Source organism: Centruroides sculpturatus, unplaced genomic scaffold (genome assembly GCF_000671375.1).
Source record: "Centruroides sculpturatus isolate CEXI.00-Female unplaced genomic scaffold, Cexi_2.0 scaffold34, whole genome shotgun sequence".
Taxonomy (NCBI): domain Eukaryota; kingdom Metazoa; phylum Arthropoda; class Arachnida; order Scorpiones; family Buthidae; genus Centruroides; species Centruroides sculpturatus.
The window spans coordinates 1,440,747-1,461,507 of record NW_019384328.1 but is presented as its reverse complement, the minus strand read 5'-3'; the positions used below and the strand labels follow the sequence as shown (position 1 = coordinate 1,461,507).

The 20,761-nt window shown below is 30.2% G+C and overlaps 1 protein-coding gene across 1 annotated transcript in view; it reads left to right on the top strand.

The window, feature by feature from the left end:
- The window catches only part of LOC111628835 (bromodomain adjacent to zinc finger domain protein 1A-like), a gene marked incomplete at its 5' end in the record, with an annotated part of 39,002 nt that extends 21,624 nt beyond the window's left edge, over positions 1 to 17,378 (top strand). The window contains 6 exons of the mRNA XM_023372683.1: positions 8,481 to 8,781; positions 11,632 to 11,813; positions 13,117 to 13,304; positions 14,823 to 14,921; positions 15,893 to 16,020; positions 16,092 to 17,378. Coding sequence (XP_023228451.1) covers positions 8,481 to 8,781; positions 11,632 to 11,813; positions 13,117 to 13,304; positions 14,823 to 14,921; positions 15,893 to 16,020; positions 16,092 to 16,370 — 1,177 coding nt within the window. The remainder of the gene's footprint in view (positions 1 to 8,480; positions 8,782 to 11,631; positions 11,814 to 13,116; positions 13,305 to 14,822; positions 14,922 to 15,892; positions 16,021 to 16,091) is intronic.
- Positions 17,379 to 20,761: the final 3,383 nt, after the last annotated feature.

Genomic DNA, 20,761 nt, shown 5'->3' with positions numbered 1-20,761 from the left:
GAAATGGCTCAGAAGCTTGGTGTTTCAATAGGACATGATGTTGTTCGTTACTTTGTAATAAGCATTATATATATAGTAAAAACCTGTCTATGGTGATTTCAACACATGGTCTTTTAGACAGGTGGTGCTGTAATACTGTATTTCTGTATGTATTTTACACACTTTTTAGCCATTTCTACTAAAAAAGCAAAACTCAAGTTGAGGAAAAATAAGCAAATTTTTTCAACGATAGAGCTGTATTGGTATTGTATTTTATTCTTATCGGATAATTCGATTAACTGGAGTTGTCATTATGACAGATTTAATACCAATATTTTACAGATTAATACAGTATTTGCATTTTCTCAATTATAATGCACACTTTCTTTTTTCCAACTTAATTAATTCAACTTGGTTGTCTTCATTCGCTCCTCTGTTACATGTATTATGTCATCACTATAGAAGCACAGCTTATCTCTCCACCATCTCGGTTTTGGTTTTCATTAGTTTAATCTTATTTTAACTTAAAAAATACTGTATTTAATAAGGTAGGTTGATACAGAAACTGTTTATTGCACATGTACTGTATATGAGATTCAAAAAAATAAAATAAAATAAATTATGTCAAACAATGAGATCAGCCAATTAATTGTATTGTGTACAATATATGTATTTTTATACCCCTAAGGAAAATACTGTAGGTCTACAGTACAATAAATTGTGTTTTCCTACAGTTAAACTTCACCGCTAATTGCTGTTGTGATAAACCATTTTCCCTTTTTCTGATAACTTTAACACAATCTTCTAATGACAGCACTTTGTATTTCTTTCATTTGTCTGACATTTTCAAACAAACTGAAATGATGAATTATCTTTGTAGCTGGACTAATCCATTAACACCTGTGCCTAATTTCAAGAGTGGGAGAAGTGCCCGAGGTGGGTTCTAACAAGAGTTTAGATTAATTCATTTCACTAGGAGGGGGAAACATTGTTGAGATGGGTTCAAACAATAGTTTAGACCAGATATATTTGTGGAAGTGGTTGTTTATTACAGTTGTTGTATGTTGTTTCTGACCAAAAATTGATGCAGGTGGTCATTTAATACAGGTAACTTGTACGAAGACTTTATGTATAAACTATTCTGTGCCAGAAATTTTTGGCCATTTCAACAGGTGGTCACCTAAGCAGTTTTTACTGTATATACAGGTATGCCTCACCTTATGTCGGTAATTGGTTCCAGGAGAGGCGACTTAAGTCGATTTACTTGTCACTAGGCTAAACCACAAATAACCATTTACAATTCTGTATTTTATTATAAATGCATTTTTAATAATATATGATTAATAAGAATCTATTTTAAGCTTACAAACAAATAAGTTTGTTTTTAATATAGTACAGCGAAAAAAGTAATTAAATTTATGAATACATGTAAGGTATGTACTGCACATACAGTAGATCCCCCTATAAGACGGTAGATACGTTCCGTTCTGTATGAATCAATTTTGTAGGAATCATAGTTTACGGACTACGGCTGTTTGAAAGGTTTTCTTTCATAAAATTAATCGATTCTAGACTAATTCGACTCAACATTTCCAAAATACGTATATTTTTTTNATAAAATTTTAATTGATTTATTTTTGATACACAGTTGAACTTGGTTAATTTGAAGTTCAAGGGGAGTGCAAAATAATTAGAATTATTTTGCACTCCCCTTAATTAATAATTATTAAGTTATGCAGATATAGTATAATTACTTGTCACATTTTCCTGTCAAGCTTAATTCACACTGAGAGCAAATTGCTGGCAAAAGCAAAAAAGAGTGAATAACATGTCATATAAGATGTCATTTCTGTCGAATCTTACCATTTTGCAAATCACTTAGAAGTTCAAAATTTTTTTCTCTGGCAAAAAATTTTGCCATTTTAAGATAGTTACAAATTCATTGCACAACTGAGATGATGTCAAAATTAATGTGATATCCTTGCATGTTATGCTTTTTAAACATTTTTCTCACCCAACAAATATGCAATAGTGGCAAAAACAATGTCAAAAGTGTTTTGTTTTTACTGATGACACTTTCTTTCTTGTAAATGGTTGGCTGCTCAAACTTTGCAGTTGTTTTTCACTTTTTTCAGTCTAGGCCAGTTATGCATTCATTTTAAACTTTAAATTTCTATTCACTCAGAGATTTGAAGCTATTCTAGCTTCAAATCTCTGAACTCTAATAATTCCTAAAATATGAAGATATTCCAGCTCCAAAAATTAGGGGAAAACATTGAATTAAATAAGAGTTTTTACATTACAGTTAATAGGAAACTCGAGAAATTTGTAAAATTTGAATTATCCAAAAATTCAAATTAATTAAGTTTTACTGTGTACTGTTTTTGCTAGTTTCTAAACGTGTAAAACAACATTGGTATATTTAAAATCTAATGAGTTGATATGAGTAACACAAGTTTGGGGTTGGGATTAATTACACAGTCAAGTCATATTAATATAACCATTGTATATATTTGATGTCTACAGTGCATAGTAAATGAAATAAGACATGTATCATGAGCTGGTTTGGTATGTAAATAAGGTGAGACGTGCACAATGTGCAAATATTAATATATCAATCATTTCAATCATTGCTGTTATGATTAAAATGTACATTTTATCAGATAAAAAAAGAGGATGATTGTCAGCTTTTGGGCCAAGGGTGGTAGTATTCCTGAGACTGCATGATTTGTGAACTGTAGTTAAAATATACTGTGATTGGACAAACGGTGTGGAAACTGGTGCACCACGTGCCATTGATGTGATAGGTGAATCTCAGCTTCATAGGTATGTGAGGACTGATTGGCATGCTACAGTTGAACAATTCATCATCCAAACCAACCAGAGGCTACCAAACAATGCAGCAAACCCTGCTGCATGAGGGTCTGAAGCAGACAGGTGCTCACTGGTGGTCACTGCACCCATGCTGATGAAGATACATTGGCAGAAATGGCTATAGCTGCTGCTTATGTTATGAATTGGGAGCTTGATAGAAAAATAGGATATCCTGCAAAACTACAAAAAAAAAAACAAGTTGTTGTTGGATTTGTGCATCATCAATCCATCTTTAAGAAACTTTTATAGTTCAGTTGCATATCTCACAGATTATTACATCCACATCAACTCTCCATTAGACGTGTGGATTGCATATTTAATTACTCCAACACTATTTGTTTTTCTACATATTTTTTGTTATGAATCTGTATACCTGTCTCCCATACTAGCTGTTTAGAGGCCAATGATTTATCTTTTGATACTAATTTTATTTTTTTTTTTTTTTATTGTTTTTAATTTATAACCTGTTGAAGATTGCTGGCATCAGTGTATTGTTTATCTATACAGTTAATCGTAAAGAGGAAAGTATAAGGAAATAAGATGATATAGGAAATATGACCTAGAAACTAAAAACTACAGATTCTCAAGATCTATCCCAAACACCTTATTTGAAATACAAGAGGTCAAGATTTTTATTGGGAGTTGGAAAGCTGATTGGGATTGAAGAGAGTAGGCAAACATTACTTATTAAAGGTGATTTGGCTTTCTGGATAAATGTGATAAAGTGTCATATGGAAAATGAACTTGTAATGAGCATTCAAGTGTAGTTTGTAATAATTGCTTACAATAAAGGTGTAATGATAACCCAAACTGTAACAAATTTCATTTCATTATTTATTTTTTAATGCAGTAAAGTCCCACAAACTAAATGTGGACTGAGATGATGATGAGTTACCAAAAATGTCAAGTTTTATGACATAGTGATGATGGTAGACTAAATTTGAGACTTTTTGTAAAAGAATTACATGTACAAAATTCATATACATTCCTAATGTTGATATCTTGATATACAGTGTTTTTCCATCAAGTTCCCCAGTTCATAGTTTCAAAATTTTAAGAAATAAACGGTCAGTCATTTTAACAAGATTTAGGAGACAAGAAAGTATTCCTAATTTTTTTTCATGTTATTAATATCCAGTTTGTTAAATACATTTTATTAATCTTTGTTTTTCAAACTATTCACATTACAATTTATGGAAACAATAAGAATTATTATTATATATAGCTCAATGAGAAGTGTGATAAAATTTTAATTGATTTATTTTTGATACACAGTTGAACTTGGTTAATTTGAAGTTCAAGGGGAGTGCAAAATAATTAGAATTATTTTGCACTCCCCTTAATTAATAATTATTAAGTTATGCAGATATAGTATAATTACTTGTCACATTTTTCTGTCAAGCTTAATTCACACTGAGAGCAAATTGCTGGCAAAAGCAAAAAAGAGTGAATAACATGTCATATAAGATGTCATTTCTGTCGAATCTTANAATTGATTTATTTTTGATACACAGTTGAACTTGGTTAATTTGAAGTTCAAAGGGAGTGCAAAATAATTAGAATTATTTTGCACTCCCCTTAATTAATAATTATTAAGTTATGCAGATATAGTATAATTACTTGTCACATTTTCCTGTCAAGCTTAATTCACACTGAGAGCAAATTGCTGGCAAAAGCAAAAAAGAGTGAATAACATGTCATATAAGATGTCATTTCTGTCGAATCTTACCATTTTGCAAATCACTTAGAAGTTCAAAATTTTTTTCTCTGGCAAAAAATTTTGCCATTTTAAGATAGTTACAAATTCATTGCACAACTGAGATGATGTCAAAATTAATGTGATATCCTTGCATGTTATGCTTTTTAAACATTTTTCTCACCCAACAAATATGCAATAGTGGCAAAAACAATGTCAAAAGTGTTTTGTTTTTACTGATGACACTTTCTTTCTTGTAAATGGTTGGCTGCTCAAACTTTGCAGTTGTTTTTCACTTTTTTCAGTCTAGGCCAGTTATGCATTCATTTTAAACTTAAAATTTCTATTCACTCAGAGATTTGAAGCTATTCTAGCTTCAAATCTCTGAACTCTAATAATTCCTAAAATATGAAGATATTCCAGCTCCAAAAATTAGGGGAAAACATTGAATTAAATAAGAGTTTTTACATTACAGTTAATAGGAAACTCGAGAAATTTGTAAAATTTGAATTATCCAAAAATTCAAATTAATTAAGTTTTACTGTGTACTGTTTTTGCTAGTTTCTAAACGTGTAAAACAACATTGGTATATTTAAAATCTAATGAGTTGATATGAGTAACACAAGTTTGGGGTTGGGATTAATTACACAGTCAAGTCATATTAATATAACCATTGTATATATTTGATGTCTACAGTGCATAGTAAATGAAATAAGACATGTATCATGAGCTGGTTTGGTATGTAAATAAGGTGAGACGTGCACAATGTGCAAATATTAATATATCAATCATTTCAATCATTGCTGTTATGATTAAAATGTACATTTTATCAGATAAAAAAAGAGGATGATTGTCAGCTTTTGGGCCAAGGGTGGTAGTATTCCTGAGACTGCATGATTTGTGAACTGTAGTTAAAATATACTGTGATTGGACAAACGGTGTGGAAACTGGTGCACCACGTGCCATTGATGTGATAGGTGAATCTCAGCTTCATAGGTATGTGAGGACTGATTGGCATGCTACAGTTGAACAATTCATCATCCAAACCAACCAGAGGCTACCAAACAATGCAGCAAACCCTGCTGCATGAGGGTCTGAAGCAGACAGGTGGTCACTGCACCCATGCTGATGAAGATACATTGGCAGAAATGGCTATAGTTTGCACAGCAGTACTGAAATTGAACCTCTTCTACATGGCAAAGGGTTTCCTTTTCTGATGAGTGATGTTTTCTGCTCCATTATATGGATGGACATTGGCATGTCAGACAAGAAATGTCTGAGAAGAAATACTCAGCAACCATTGTTGAAAGAATACAAGCTGGTGGCAGCAGCATTATGATTTGGGGAATTGTTTTATTGGCATTATATGAGACCACTCTTACCTCTGGAAGGAACACTCAACTGAATTGGGTATGTATCCATCCTTACAGATAAAGTACATCCATATATGTTGACTGTCTTCCTTAGAGAATATGGGATCTTCCAACACTATAGTATGACATGTCATATGGCCAGAATTGTCTGGAGTGGTTGGAAGAATATGACCAAGATTTCAAATTACACTTCCCTGGCCCCCTTAATTTCCCAGGCTTGAGCCCAATCAAGTGCCTTTGGGACCTCTTCTATCACCATGTTTGTTGGTAATTCTCACAAAACATTTTTCAGCAACCAGGGCTTTGGAGCGGAGCTGGAACATGGAGCAGGTGGAGTGACAGATTTTTACTTGGAGCAGGAGTGGAGCCAGAGCACAGAAATTTGTAGTGCTCCACTGCTCTGATATATATATTTATGTAATATTTGAGATGGTGAGAATGGAAGTGGCATAAGTTGTAATATTACAAATGTTAAGAATACAATAATTGAACTAAAAAGAAAGGTGATCACAAGCACAGATTAATTTTACGTCCATTCCACATATGTCCCATGTGAAAGGTGGGAACCTTTCTCCCCAGTCTCCACCATCCCCTGACCAAGCTATTTCTTCCCCTTCATGACTCCCCAGTTCTCTGAATTCTTGAGAATCACAAATATGGAGTGGAGTTAATGGGGGGGGAGTGCTAATGAGTAGCAGATTTTAAACTCTGCTTACAAGTGGCTTTAGTCATCAGCACAGAAATTCACCACTAGGAGTAACACTAATATTCATTTCTTACATTTGATTTTGAGTGTGACAGTTGTTCATTTCTGTTTGCAATCATTTTATTATAATTGTATATCATAATTTGTAATTTGTTTGCAGAGGTAAGATTATTATTATTTGGTTATTTTGTATGCATGAATGTTTATATGCATAATTTCTCAATAACACTTAAATATTTGATTACTTAAGCCATGGCATCAAACCAAAATTTAAAACCATTGATAGACAGTCAATTTACAAAAGAAGAGCTTAAAGAGATATTCGTATTTGAATACGATAATGGAAAGGAAAAATCAGTTACATGCAAGATGGAACCATCTTGCATGTAACTGATTTTTTTCTTTCCATTTTTCTTTATGTGTTCAAATTGTAAATGGCAAATCAATACAATGCAACTTCAATGCAAGTGGAACTAGTGTGTCAAAAAAGTTCAATCTTTGACGGTATATGAAGCGTAATCATCCTGAAATATACAAAAGGTTAGTTAAAAAGAAGGATCAACAAGACAAAGTTGCTGCAAGAAGAAAATGTAAGCATGGCAATTTTACCATTGCAATGTCATGTCACAAGAAATGCAGAACTGATCAACCAAAAAATGATACATATTTTACATCATTGAAGATTACAATCACTATGGATAGCAATTCTTTTAGTGAGGGACTTGTTGAGATGGTTTGTATGAGTATGACACCACTTACTACCTTCACATTAAATAACAAAAGATTCCAAAAGATTGCTCAGAAGCTTGGCGAAATGGCTCAGAAGCTTGGTGTTTCAATAGGACATGATGTTGTTCGTTACTTTGTAATAAGCATAGTACAGTCTGCTTATATCAATCTAACACAAACTTTAAAAGGACAATTATGCTATTTAAAGCTAGATGCTGCAACCCGTGGAAATAGAAATTTTCTTGCCATCAAAGTACAATTTTGAAATGAAAAAAAACGGGAAAATTGAAATAAAAACATTGGATATTGTTGATACTGAAGGAAGACATAACTCTTTATATGTGAAAAATTAAATTAAAGAAACTTTGAACAATTTGAAATTGATGAAAAACAACTACTAAGTATTTGTGTAGATAATGCAGCAAACATGACATGCTGTAAATAAACTTGGTGATCATGAAAATATTTTCCAGGATAAAGATGAAAAAACTGAAGACATCAAAGAAATGAATGTAGACATTTCGCCTTATTTTGGGTTAAAAATTCTTCCCTAATATTGCCAATGTGGACTAATGATAATACGAAAATTCATCTAATGAGATGTGGGATTCACACTCTTCAACTGGCCATTTGGGAAGGATTAAAGAATGAACAAATAACAAAACTTTTAGGGAAAATTAGACTGGTTGTGGTAAAATTACAAACGCCAACAATTCGTAATGTTTTGCTGAAAATTTATGGTAAAACTCAATGCCTAGATAAAGTAACAAGATGAAGTTCTACATATGCCATGCTTGATCATCATCATTTTTCAAAGACTGCTGCAACCAAGTAGCTGTTGCTGAGATAAAAGACCTAGAACATAGCAAAGCAGAATGGGATGAAGTAAAACATATCAGAGCTGTTTAAAAAAAACAAACAAACAAACAAATATTTCGACAATTGCCCTTCAAGCTGCCAATCTTACTCCGGGGATGTTTATGAAAGAATGGTGTAAACTAGAAAAATGTATAAAAGAATTTGGAGGATATGTTGTGTTAGGAATTCTGTTTTCCATGAAAAAGCAAAAAGAAAAGCTTATTCAAAACACACATTTTCTTGTTGGAGTGTGTGTTGATTTTAGGTATAGAATCTTATTAGGTGCAGCAGAAAAACTAAAAGCAAGAGAAGGTCTTTCAGACATCCAACAGAGAATCAAAAGGCAAACACTAATTGATTTGGCTGAAAAGCCAGCAATTGTTGAGCTCTCACTGCCAACCTGTGATATGATAAATATAGATTCGGAAGATGATGATTTTGAAAAAGAATTGGATAGAAGAGAAAACAGTCGTCGAATTTCCACTATACATAATAAAGATGACAACGAAATAGACAAATATGTTGAAAAAGACTGCAATGCAATAGTGGATGTGGGGAGATTAAAGGTGAATGTATTCGAAGCCATTGACCATTATCCGGAGCACATCAGAAAAGAATAAGAATCGCTTCAAGCATGTCAACTTCTCAAGCAAGTATTGAGAGTCTATTTTCCAGATTAAGATTGCTTTTAAGTAATAATAGGCAGTCAATGAAGGGTGATTTACTGTCTGCCATTTTATTTATTAAAATCAACAAGGTTGTATGTTAATTTTTTTAATAATAAATTAGTTGTAAATAAACAAGTTTTTTTATATGTACTTTATATATCAAAGAAAAAATTAGTTAATTCCTATAAGAATATTTTAACCAGAACATGGAGCAGAGCTGGAGCAAATACTTTGATGCCAGAGTGGAGCAACTCAAAAAAATGGTTGCTCCAAAGCTCTGTCAGCAACTATTGAATGCAGTCTTGCAGTCTACATGGTTCCAGATACCTTTGGCAACCATCCAGCATCTTATTGAATTACTCAGTCTAGCTGCTGTCCAAGCTGCAAATGGCAGTTATTCTGGATATTAGCTGGTAGTCATAATAAAGTGACTCTACTGTTTATACAATAAGTAACTGATGATTTTTTTTATTTATTTATTTGTTAACAAACAAATGAATATAAATAATATAAATCAAATGAAATTGCTTGTTTTAATTTTAATATTTTCTTTAAATTTTAGCAAGAAATTTTTCATCATCTGAAAAAATAAAAAGCAANAACAACTCCAAACGACATTAAAAAAACAACAACACAAAAAATAAACTTTATAAAATAAAACGTTGAAGTATTATTTTTATTTAAAACGTTATTAATAATTATACCGTAAAAATAAAGAGTTTTACGTAAAATTAATAAATTTTATTAATAGAGATCAATAATTAATTTTTTATCGTCTCGGAAATTTTTATTGGTCGAATGGTAAAATTGAAATGGAGAATCATCCAATGATAGATTACGTAGCGTAGTCTTTTTGTTACGATGGGAGTAGAATTCATTGAGTTCGAGATTTCAAACATGTCTACCGCGTTAATGGCTTATTTAGTGTGAAATAATCGTTAATATTTCGACAAAAATGTGGTTTATTTATATATAAATAGAATGGGACAGTTTAGAAATGGGTTGACTCTTAAATAATCGAGATAAAGTCGTTTATATAAACCCCGTTTTTTTTTTTTTTTTTTATATTATTATCAGTCCAAAGTGATTGATATATGTAATTGCTATTAAACCAGTATTTCTCAAATGGGGCAATATCACCCCATGTGTTCAAATAGTAACAATTTATATTTTGGGGTGAAAAATATTTCTCTGGGCAATATAGTAAAATATTATATTAAGAATAATTAGATATTTTATTTGTTATATTGTACAATAATCAAACAAATAATATTATACTAGTGACTAGTCTATTCAATGCAATATGAATTTGGCTGACGCCAAATTCGTATTGCATTGAATAGACTAGTAGCCGTCTGCATCGGAATTTTGAAGCTTGCAGCTGGGATTCACAGTGAATAATGCTTAATTTTAATTTTGTTAATTATATCAAAATCTAATGCATATTCTGAATAAATAAATGTTTATTTGATAATTATATACTTTGTAAAATAAAACTAATAAACCCAACAAAATTGTTTTTGAAGTGAAGGAGGCAATACTACATAGTGGTTTTATTGAAAAAGGCAATGATTCATTAGAGGTTGAGAAACACTGGTCTAAACCAATACTTCTAGCATTACTTACTTCTGATGTATTTTGAGCAAATAACAATTGTTTAAATACCTGGAATTGATAAAGTTGATAGCAGACAAATAGTATGGGGTGAATTATATATTAAATGATGATGATTAATCATCAAGTTGTTTTTCTTAATTGTTTTAACATAAAAATAATGTCTTCATAATTTGTTCCTTTCTTATACACTTATACATTCACAACAAGTTTATATATATATGTGTGTGTGTGTGAGATAACTCACACGGTGAGTAGCTGGAAAAAGATCAAAACTCCTGACACCAAATGTTATATCCAGGGGTCATGAGATCTCTGCTTACTATGCAGGATGGTTTATAAGTTAATTAAAAGGCTGAGTGAATTCATTCACTCACCTATAGTCAGGTTCTGACACCAGTTAAGAATTGACACGTCTTAACTCTCAATTAAAATGGATTCTTATTTTATGATAGATATGTCTTTATTTACATAAGGAAATATAATAAAAAGAATGAATACATTTCTATAAGGCACCTTTACAAGTAATCAATAAAATATAATAATATCCTTATCTCAGAAGAGAACTAAATATATGCAACTACATAAATGATTTTCAAATCAAATTATTACAAACAAGAGAGCCTTTCTCTTGAAACCAATGTCTTGCTTTATTCTTCTTTATGAGATAGGAACATTGACGAATGTAAGGTGGGAACATACTCAAAGGGCTAACTATTCTGTGTGGCTAGTAGCATGTTCAACTATGACTAAAAGCAAGTATGAAAGGTGACTTCCATCTTTTATAAGAAATCAGTGGACCAATAAAGTTAGTCCACAATTCATCCATTTCCTAATAAACTTTTGTTTTAGCAGGAACTCTCCTCTTTTCCTGTAAATCAGAGGAGGTTGCAGATGTTATATTTTAATAAATTTTCTCTCCTTTTACCAAGTGAAATAAAATATTATTTTAAAATTAATTAATTTTCAATTCTTTTTAATTTTTAAACTGTTCCCAACTCCAGGTCTCTCGGATAGTTATATAAAATTGTTTTAGAGAACATTATTTTAATTAATAATGAAAACAACCGAATCCCTTAATAAAAGATTTTTTCTCTCATTATATTTCTATTATTTGAAATTTGATTTTATACTATTTTAATTTTAAAGGAAATTCCTCAAGGTGATTGGTATTGCACAAATTGTCAGTATAAAATGAAGCCTCCATCACCTGTTAAGAAGAAACCAGTTTATTATGAAGATGATGATGATGACAGCAATGACATTGATTATGATTATTCCATTACTGATGAAAATACAGATAAACAGTATCAAAGGTAATTTCAAATGTCTTTCATGATATAATTAAAACTTTATATATTTTAAGACTGGTTTACACAAAACCACTTATACTGATATTTTACTGCATCTAAAAACATCAACAAATAGTAGTCATATCATGTAAACCTAGTTATCTTAGTTTTCCAAGAGAATTGTTTTTTAAACCAAAATTTTTAAAATGATATAATTATGAAAATTATTGTAATTTTTGTTAAGAGTATATTAGAAACAGTCATTCTCTTCATACAATTTGCAATGTTTGTTAATTCTGTTTTCTAGAGGTTGGTGAACTAGCATATTTTTTTTTCACATTTAAATTTAAATCCCTAATTCTTTTGTTTAAAACTCTTCAAATTTCAAAACATTGCTTCAGTTCTTTAAAGATTGTAGTGCCAGTATATTGTTAATTGATTTGTTGTGTTTTTAAATAAATAAATTTGGTAGAAACATTAGTAAAATATTGACTACTTATTAAAAAAATAAAAGATTGACTATTTTGATAAGCAAAATCAAAGAAATACAGTAGAGTCTCACTAGTTTGAACTAATGGGGCTGAGTCCTGTTCAGATTAGCCGAATAATTGAAATAATACAATGCAACCAGTAAAACAGGTCTGGTTCATATAGATTTAACACCATCAGCACCCCACTCTATTTCATCTGGATTGCACTCAATAAAGGGCACAAACAGTTAACAAAAACAAATATTGTAACTTTATGCTTTAAGAACAACATCCCATAGTTTCACCCACAGACTGCATGTTTATAAGGCAATGGCGAAACATAGCATCTTCTAGTCGATTATTTTGTAATGTATTAATACAGTACTACAATAAAACACAATTCATTTTGTGGAATTCTAAATGTTTTTGTACCATTAATATCATTTACATTTAACTGGAAAATACAAAGAACATATATTTTGTGAGCTAAAAATTTTTTTTCTGCCGATCAATACATCTAGAAGATAGCTATCTTTATTTGGAATGCTTTGAGCATCAAATCAAGTTTAGTATTACCAGCATTATATTGTAATATTCAATATTACAATTTATTACTGTAAATATTAAATCCTTTCTATGTTAAATGGTCTTTAAAAGTGGTAATGTTATTCTATAAACATAAAATGAAAAGTTATGTTCAAATCATTGTTTATATTATTAGCTCATAACAAAATGGAAGAAATTATGAAAATTTACTAAATATATTAAAAGATTACTAACATTCCCAAAAAAATTGTTGAATTATTAATGAAAATAATTGCATTTCATGCTCAAATTAAGCTTTAATCATTTTTTAGTGAAGAAAATGAAGACACTTGTGATGTATGTAGTAAAGGTGGTACTTTAATATGCTGTGATGGTTGTCCATTAGCTTTTCATTTGGAATGTGTTAATCCACCTTTACGCCGAGTACCAAGAGGTGTGTGGAATTGTCCAAAATGTTTATCTTTGTCAGCAAAAAAGGCTGCTGCTGAAAAACATAGTGGTAAGTTTCAATCTGGATTATATAAATTATATTTTATAAAATTGAATGCAAATATATAAATCATATTAATTTGAGATAGTGGATTAGGCCATATTTTTGAAATAATATTATAAACTTTAAAAAAACTTATATTTTTTTCTGGAATTATGATGGTCTATTATAACATGACTGAATAAATGGTATAAATTCATAAATTATCTAGATTTTAAAATATTTGCAAAAACAATGCAACTTGCCTAGAAAATCTGAATTTTCTGGAATTGTCAGAAAATTTTACTTTTGATGGGATATCAAAATCTCTAGGACCCTTTAGGGGTTTATGGGATTTCGAATTGTAGAAAATATTTTTTATTACTCTACTGTCCATAAATAATAATAAAAAAATGATAGGTCATTTTTTGCAAATGTTTTTAGTTACTAAAATTCTTTTGTCAACTCTACAGGTAATGTTTTTAGATTTGATGTTAAAATTGTATTCTGTATCTAGTTCATCAGATTTTTACTAATTGTCAAAATATCAACTCGCTTTAAAAGAAATATAATACATCTCTAAACAACTTCTCTGACAGTAATATTTTTTAAAAATTCGCCATTGTTTTGATGTTAGCTGAAAATTGTGCAGGCTGTATAAATTGAAAGAAAATTTGTGATTATCCTATAATGTTAAAAGTAATAAATTTTATGATAATTCTCCTCCAAAATGGAGAGTGCCTAAAATCACATGTAGATTGATCCTTTTATGGTAGGCTATATATAACGTATATAAAATATGGTTGCTATTATATAATGTATGTAAAAGTAAAGTGTTCTCTGTATAACCAGAATTTTATTTCATGGACTCATTCCTGAAATTTTATTTGGTAGTGATCATGGCTGATACCTTAATAACTTATGTTTACATCCATCATTATGCTACTGGCAGTAGGCTTCTACCACAGTTGTGAGGCAGGCTTTAGTTGCACAAGTCTCTATCATGCTTGTTTGTCTGGTCCTCTGCCAGCAGTGATAATTAATTTAAAAAGTTTAAGTTATTCAAAAAAAATTAAAATGTAGTCTTTGGTGTTGAAAAAGTTGCAGACTTGAAATTTAACAAATTAAATTATGTAAATTACTGCTAAAATTATGTATAAAAGTGTAAAATAAGATATTTTTTTAAACTAAAATGAATGTCTTATAAAGTATGCTCATTCTAATTAACTAGCATGTAATGTTGTCATTCAGAACACTTTACATAACTTTNTTGAAATTTAACAAATTAAATTATGTAAATTACTGCTAAAATTATGTATAAAAGTGTAAAATAACATATTTTTTTAAACTAAAATGAATGTCTTATAAAGTATGCTCATTCTAATTAACTAGCATGTAATGTTGTCATTCAGAACACTTTACATAACTTTTTAATTATTACATATTTTAATAATCAAAAATTAAAATAATTGACTAATAATTTTAGGTTATATTTATTATTAATTATTAAATTTGAAATAATTTTAAAGATTATTTGTTATTTTATAGCTAATAATTCTGGATTATATAAAACAAGAGCTCAGCTATTATTATCTATTGGTGATAGAAAAAAGAGAAGGTCGTCACCTACATCATTTAGCAGACACAGTAAGATAGATATTTTCATAATATGATGATTATTTTTCAGCATTGTTTTGAAAAGATTCTAAATGTAAAAAAAAAACTGAATATGATTTTAAAATCTCATAATTTGTTTGAAACTTGATTATTGAATCTCATAAAAAAATTATTTCTAATATTTAGTAACGTATGATTAGCTTCTTTGATGAATATCTTATATATGAAACATGATACTAAGCACCAAGTATATTATAAAATTATTTACCAATAAACATTTGCTAAATTTAATTCATTCAAAATTGTCTTCTGATGTTAAATTTAAGACTTCTATAATTAATAATTTTTAATTATGTGAAGGAATTATAGTATTAGTTTCTATTCAAAATTTTGCATTTATAGTTTTTAACTTAAATTATATACAATATTGTATTTAAAGTTTTAATTTAACATAATACAGATTGTGTATAGTACAAGTTAATAATAAAACTTATGAAAAGTTCATTAATATAAAATGGTTTTATGGATGCATGTAAAGCAATTATTAACAGATGTTAATACAGTAATTGCAGATTTTATTTAATCAGCATTATCAAAGTATATTTGTTTTCATGTTATAAAACCAAAAACACTACTGTATTGTGGAGTAATACTAAAGTAATCACTTGCCATGATTAGGAAATTCTTAAGCACGTGAAGCGTTTTGATAAGGTCAAGCCATATCTGCAGATATGGTTTGACTGGGTCTGGCATGATATTGCCAGACCCATGGTATTAATAGATTAGGGTACATTCCATCAACAATCATGATAATTTTAAATGTTTTTTTATGCAGAAAAATAGAATTAACAAGTAAATTGCGTAATTCAGTTCAATGTTAAGTTTTTTTTTTTAATAATTTTAATATCGTTACTTATAAACGTTGTTTATTTTCGGATTACCGATTGAACAATTGACAGAAACCTAAATGAAAAACTTGCATCAATAATTTCTTTTTACAGGTAATGAATATTCCAGTCCCGATGATAAATCTTGTCCGTTGTCGTATGTTACTTGTGATAAAATTATAAGTTACTTAATAAAGCATCCAGATAGTTGGCCATTTTTATGTCCAGTTAACAAGAAAGACGTAAGAGATTCGTTATAAAATTGCATTAAATTTAAATTTTATTTGTTTCATGTAGATTTCTTTTTATGTAGGCACCAAGCTATTACAAGATCATCAAAAAACCCATGGATTTGGGAACGATTCGTTCTAAGTTGAACAATATGCAGTACAATAATAATGATGAATTTGCCGCGGACATTTATTTGGTTCTACAAAACTGTGAACTTTATAATCCTGCAAGTAGCATAGAATATAGGTGTGGACGAAGGTTGATGAAAGCTTTGGAAAAATGTTTATACACCTATAAACTGCAGATAAAGGGCGTAGAAAATGAAGATAGTCAACCGGCCAAGATCCGACGATTATCTTAACTATATGTGATTACTCGATTCTAAGAATTGGTCGTTCACCTTATGATATTTTTGTGATTCATCGATCGCGTACTTTACGAGGACTCTGTCATCATAGAATATCTCAGCGGACGATCGGATCTGTACAGTTATCATGGGGGAAAAGGAAAAGTATATATTAAATTTTGTAGTTACTTTTATACTAAAATTGTTCGATGCATCTTCGATTCGAGATTCTCTCCAAATACACACACGTACACGTTTCGATATTTTGTACGTAAGATATATATATAAATAAACACACAATACATTGTATATAATCATTATTCCATAAAATGGAATAAAGAATGTATAATTTTTTAATTTTTATTTTTTATCATTCCAAATTTTTAAATCATGCACAAACACCTGGAATCGTTTCTCTAAAGCCGCCTGAATTTTTTATTCATCGGGTAAATGTGTCTACAATTGTTTTCATTCCTGCCTCATACTGTATGACTTAATCGTCGACATATTTTATATTTATTAATGGGAGAATCCTTATCTAAAAAACCTCGTTTATTATTGTTAGAACCGTTTAATTCAATGCATTTTTCTAAATATACTTTCAAAAATGATAAATATTGCAAAGCATCTGGAGACTTGATCATGATAGGAATTTTAAAATATTCAATCGTTTTAGTGCTTATATTTTTAATAGGATTTTTTAATGGAAATTTTCTTACCTGAATCAAATCTTCAGATTTAGATTTTTTTTTCAAATGTAGAGATTGCAAATGTTCGGTCATCTCGAACAAATGCAATTTCGGTATTTTTGTCAGGGCTTATCGACTCCATCGAGCTGCCGTTAAGTTTAAAGCAATAATTATCGATACTCGGTTTTCAACCCTAAGCTAATTTCGTTGTGTTGCATATTAAATCTACCTGTTTGCAAATATCTTTGTCGGTAAATTGTTTCTCCCTGAAAAGAATCTATTTTTACATAGGTATGTAGATCATATAATTGTGCAATAAAATACTTGAATGGTTTATTGGTTTCTCGCTTTTCTCCTGGTCTCAAAAATTTACGTGGAACTTGGCGAATTTATATTAAATAAAAAAAATTGCTTATTTTTATATCAAAAGAATAGTTGCGATATTTCAGGGAATCGTTTGTTTCACCGCGTTATCTATTTACTACATTCGTTGCGAAATGCATTAATAAGTGGATTCATTCTATTAGGTGGATCCGAAGAATATTGTGTTTGAAAAATATATATATATGTTTTTCACAGATCTAATCAGTAGAAAGTGAATAACAATGTTAGAACGTATCCCAATTAGAATCTCGCATGTCAGGACCGATATTGCAATTCACCTTAACAAATGAGTGAAACAACTTAGTTTACCATCAGCAAGCTTTTCAAATATACTGTTTCAGATTAATTTTCTTCGACCATCGTCAGTATAAGTACAAAATTGAAAGTTAACCAATTACAAATATAACTAAAATATCAGATGAAACAAAACAAGCAGTTTGTAATGTCAATTAAATATTCTCGCGGTGACTGTTAAGTTTTATGGCTATAATATATCAGAAAGGCTTACCAAATATTTTTCTAACGACAGAATAGCATATAAATAAAAGTCTGTGGTAGTTTTAATACTAATTTTCAAAACGGATTCTCTAGAAAATGTTTACATTGATTTTTGCTTCTACGATGTGAAAATTATTTGTCTTGAAGTTTTAATTCAACATTATTTAGAGCAAGGCTTTCCTTCCTAGATTGAATTGAATTGTAAGGCAGTAAAAACTATATAACTTACGTATATAGATTTTTTTGCTGTAAGGCTGTATTCATACTGACGACGGCAACAACTATAGATCCGAAAGGATAATGACAGCGAGTCTTTCGTCTTGTTCGTCGCCAAAGCGTTCTTATTCATTAGTTTTCGTGTTAAAGCATGCGCAATTTAGGCTTGGTATTATTTCGTGGATTTCGGCACTTTTAGATCGGACTCGTCTGTTTTAAAACCGGATAGGTATAGTAAAATGTTAATAAATTCGGCTGTCCACAAAATTATTAAGAAAAATATTAAAACGTCGATGGTGAATCAGCTATTAATTAATATTGAGAGTGAGGGGGAAAAACAAGATTTCCATGCTTTGGTTTAGGGATTACGATTAAAAGACATCGAAGGTCTTTTATGTCTCCAAATACCTCTATCGTCTATTAAGCTTCGTAGGGTCTCTTCGACTTACGAGATTAGCTGTTCTATCTTGTTCAAAGAATTGTGGAAAGTTTACATTGATTGGCCAGTACCATTACGACGACAGATGTTGAATATAAGATGAAAATACAACGATAACGATTAGTGTGAATTTTTCTTAACGTTGGTACACCTGGTAGTTGGCCACTATATACATTTTAATTGCTTCCGTTACAGTTAGGATTTCGCAGTTTTTCTTTCGATCCCCTCTTAAAGTGTTTTATTTATGAATCTTTGTATAGACTTGTGCTATCGCATTTTACAGGAATATTCACGAAGGTTAAAACATTTCTCTCAAACGACAATGAAAGTAATTCGTTATAGAGTACCATTACAAATGATACGATTATTCTGTCTTGAAATATGTTTTAAATAACATTGAATTTAGATGGAAAATAAGAAATTTTTACTAAATAGTATCAAAATATTCACGCATCATTAGGTTTTACATCGTAAGTGATAAAGTAAAATAATTCAAACAATTTTAATTAAAAGGTTTATATGGTGATAATGGAATAGTTGCTTTGTTACCGATGAAGCTAGGATTAACTAGTCAATGCGTCCAAGCCTTTTGGTTAAAGCAAGTAACAATGTTAATTTTGAACTTATTTGTTTTGTTTACAAATTTTTAGGTTAATTCAATAACTAGTTGAATAATAATAATAAGTTAACAAATAGGTTACAAAGAATTATTTAATTCTTTGTAAGCTATTCAGTTTCGTGTTAAAGCATGCGCAATTTAGGCTTGGCATTATATGGATTTCGGCACTTTTAGATTGGACTCGTCTGTTTTACAAAGAATTATTTAAATGATAACTGAACAGGTTACAAAGAATTATTTAATTCTTTGTAACCTGTTCAGTTATCATTTAACTTGCAGTTGAAAAATTTAAGTGACAAATCTTTGTCGATTTCATAAATGTGAAAACTAATAAGTCTTAATAAAATTAATTATAAAATTATCTAAAAACGTTTAGATAACATTACAATCCAACAGCGCCTGGAATTTCACTAATATATCTTTTTTGCAACATATTTTTATGGAATATTCAATTCGTTAAGAGACGATAATCATTTTTTAGGGCAAAACTTTTTCAGCGACGGCTTTTTTTTATTTTTTGCCTCTCTGCTCTGAAGCCTTTTTTATATCTATTATGTGTTTGACAAATCACAATAGGAGCGGCCAGCTGATGAGGGACAAGGGGATCTATTCTGAGTACTATCGTTAAGCTAATGAATACGATAAAAACCAGCTTCTATCGGAACTACGTGATTCGCGTTTAATCAACTGTGAAAATAGAAAGTTTGACAATGGTGTTTGGATAGTCGGTGGAATCACGCTCGACATTCCAAACACCATCGTCAAACTTTTAGGCTTACGGGAAAGCGGCACCGAACGTCACACGTACACGTTTACACGTTTAAAACGTGTGCCTCAACCTCTCTAATGCTATTCGGAGCCTTACGTTTCGTTTTCGGTTCCGATAACCACGTGCAATAACTAAGCTTTTGTTATCGAACACACTCGAGCTGCCGTTAGGAACGTAACGAAAGTGAAAACAACACGGCGTCTTTTGGTGTAAGAACGATTTTACTTCACGAGCAATTGGAGAGAGAGTTAATAAACTATGTTGTTGTATTGCTTAAAAATAATTATCTTAACTATTTATGAATAATGTAATTGCTTTATTGTTAAAATTTAAAGTAAAAGTAGCAATAGCATGAACAGTATTTCTGAAATGGGTTTCATTCGCATATGTGTAAATTAAAATGATAACTTTGAATACAAATATATAAATGTACTAGCTGTTACCCGCAACTTCGTCCGCGAAGTTTTGCAAGCAAATCCCATTTACATTCAGTATTTCAATAACCATAGTAATTGTCATATAACACCTACCGCTGAAGAGAATTGCCGAGAATCAAACGAACTATCTTCAGTTTGATCAATTTTCCGGAATGTTTACAATCGTTCTATAATCGAACCAATATGCAATAACAAATTCGAATTTAAAACGGATCGAACATCTTTTAAATCGAAATGTATTAAATGTTATCAACTTAATACACCTAAGTATTTAATGAAGACTAAACGTAGTTGAAAACAAAAAATCGCATCTAAAATAGTACAGTAGAAGCCGTTTTTCCGGTTAAGCCTTAAT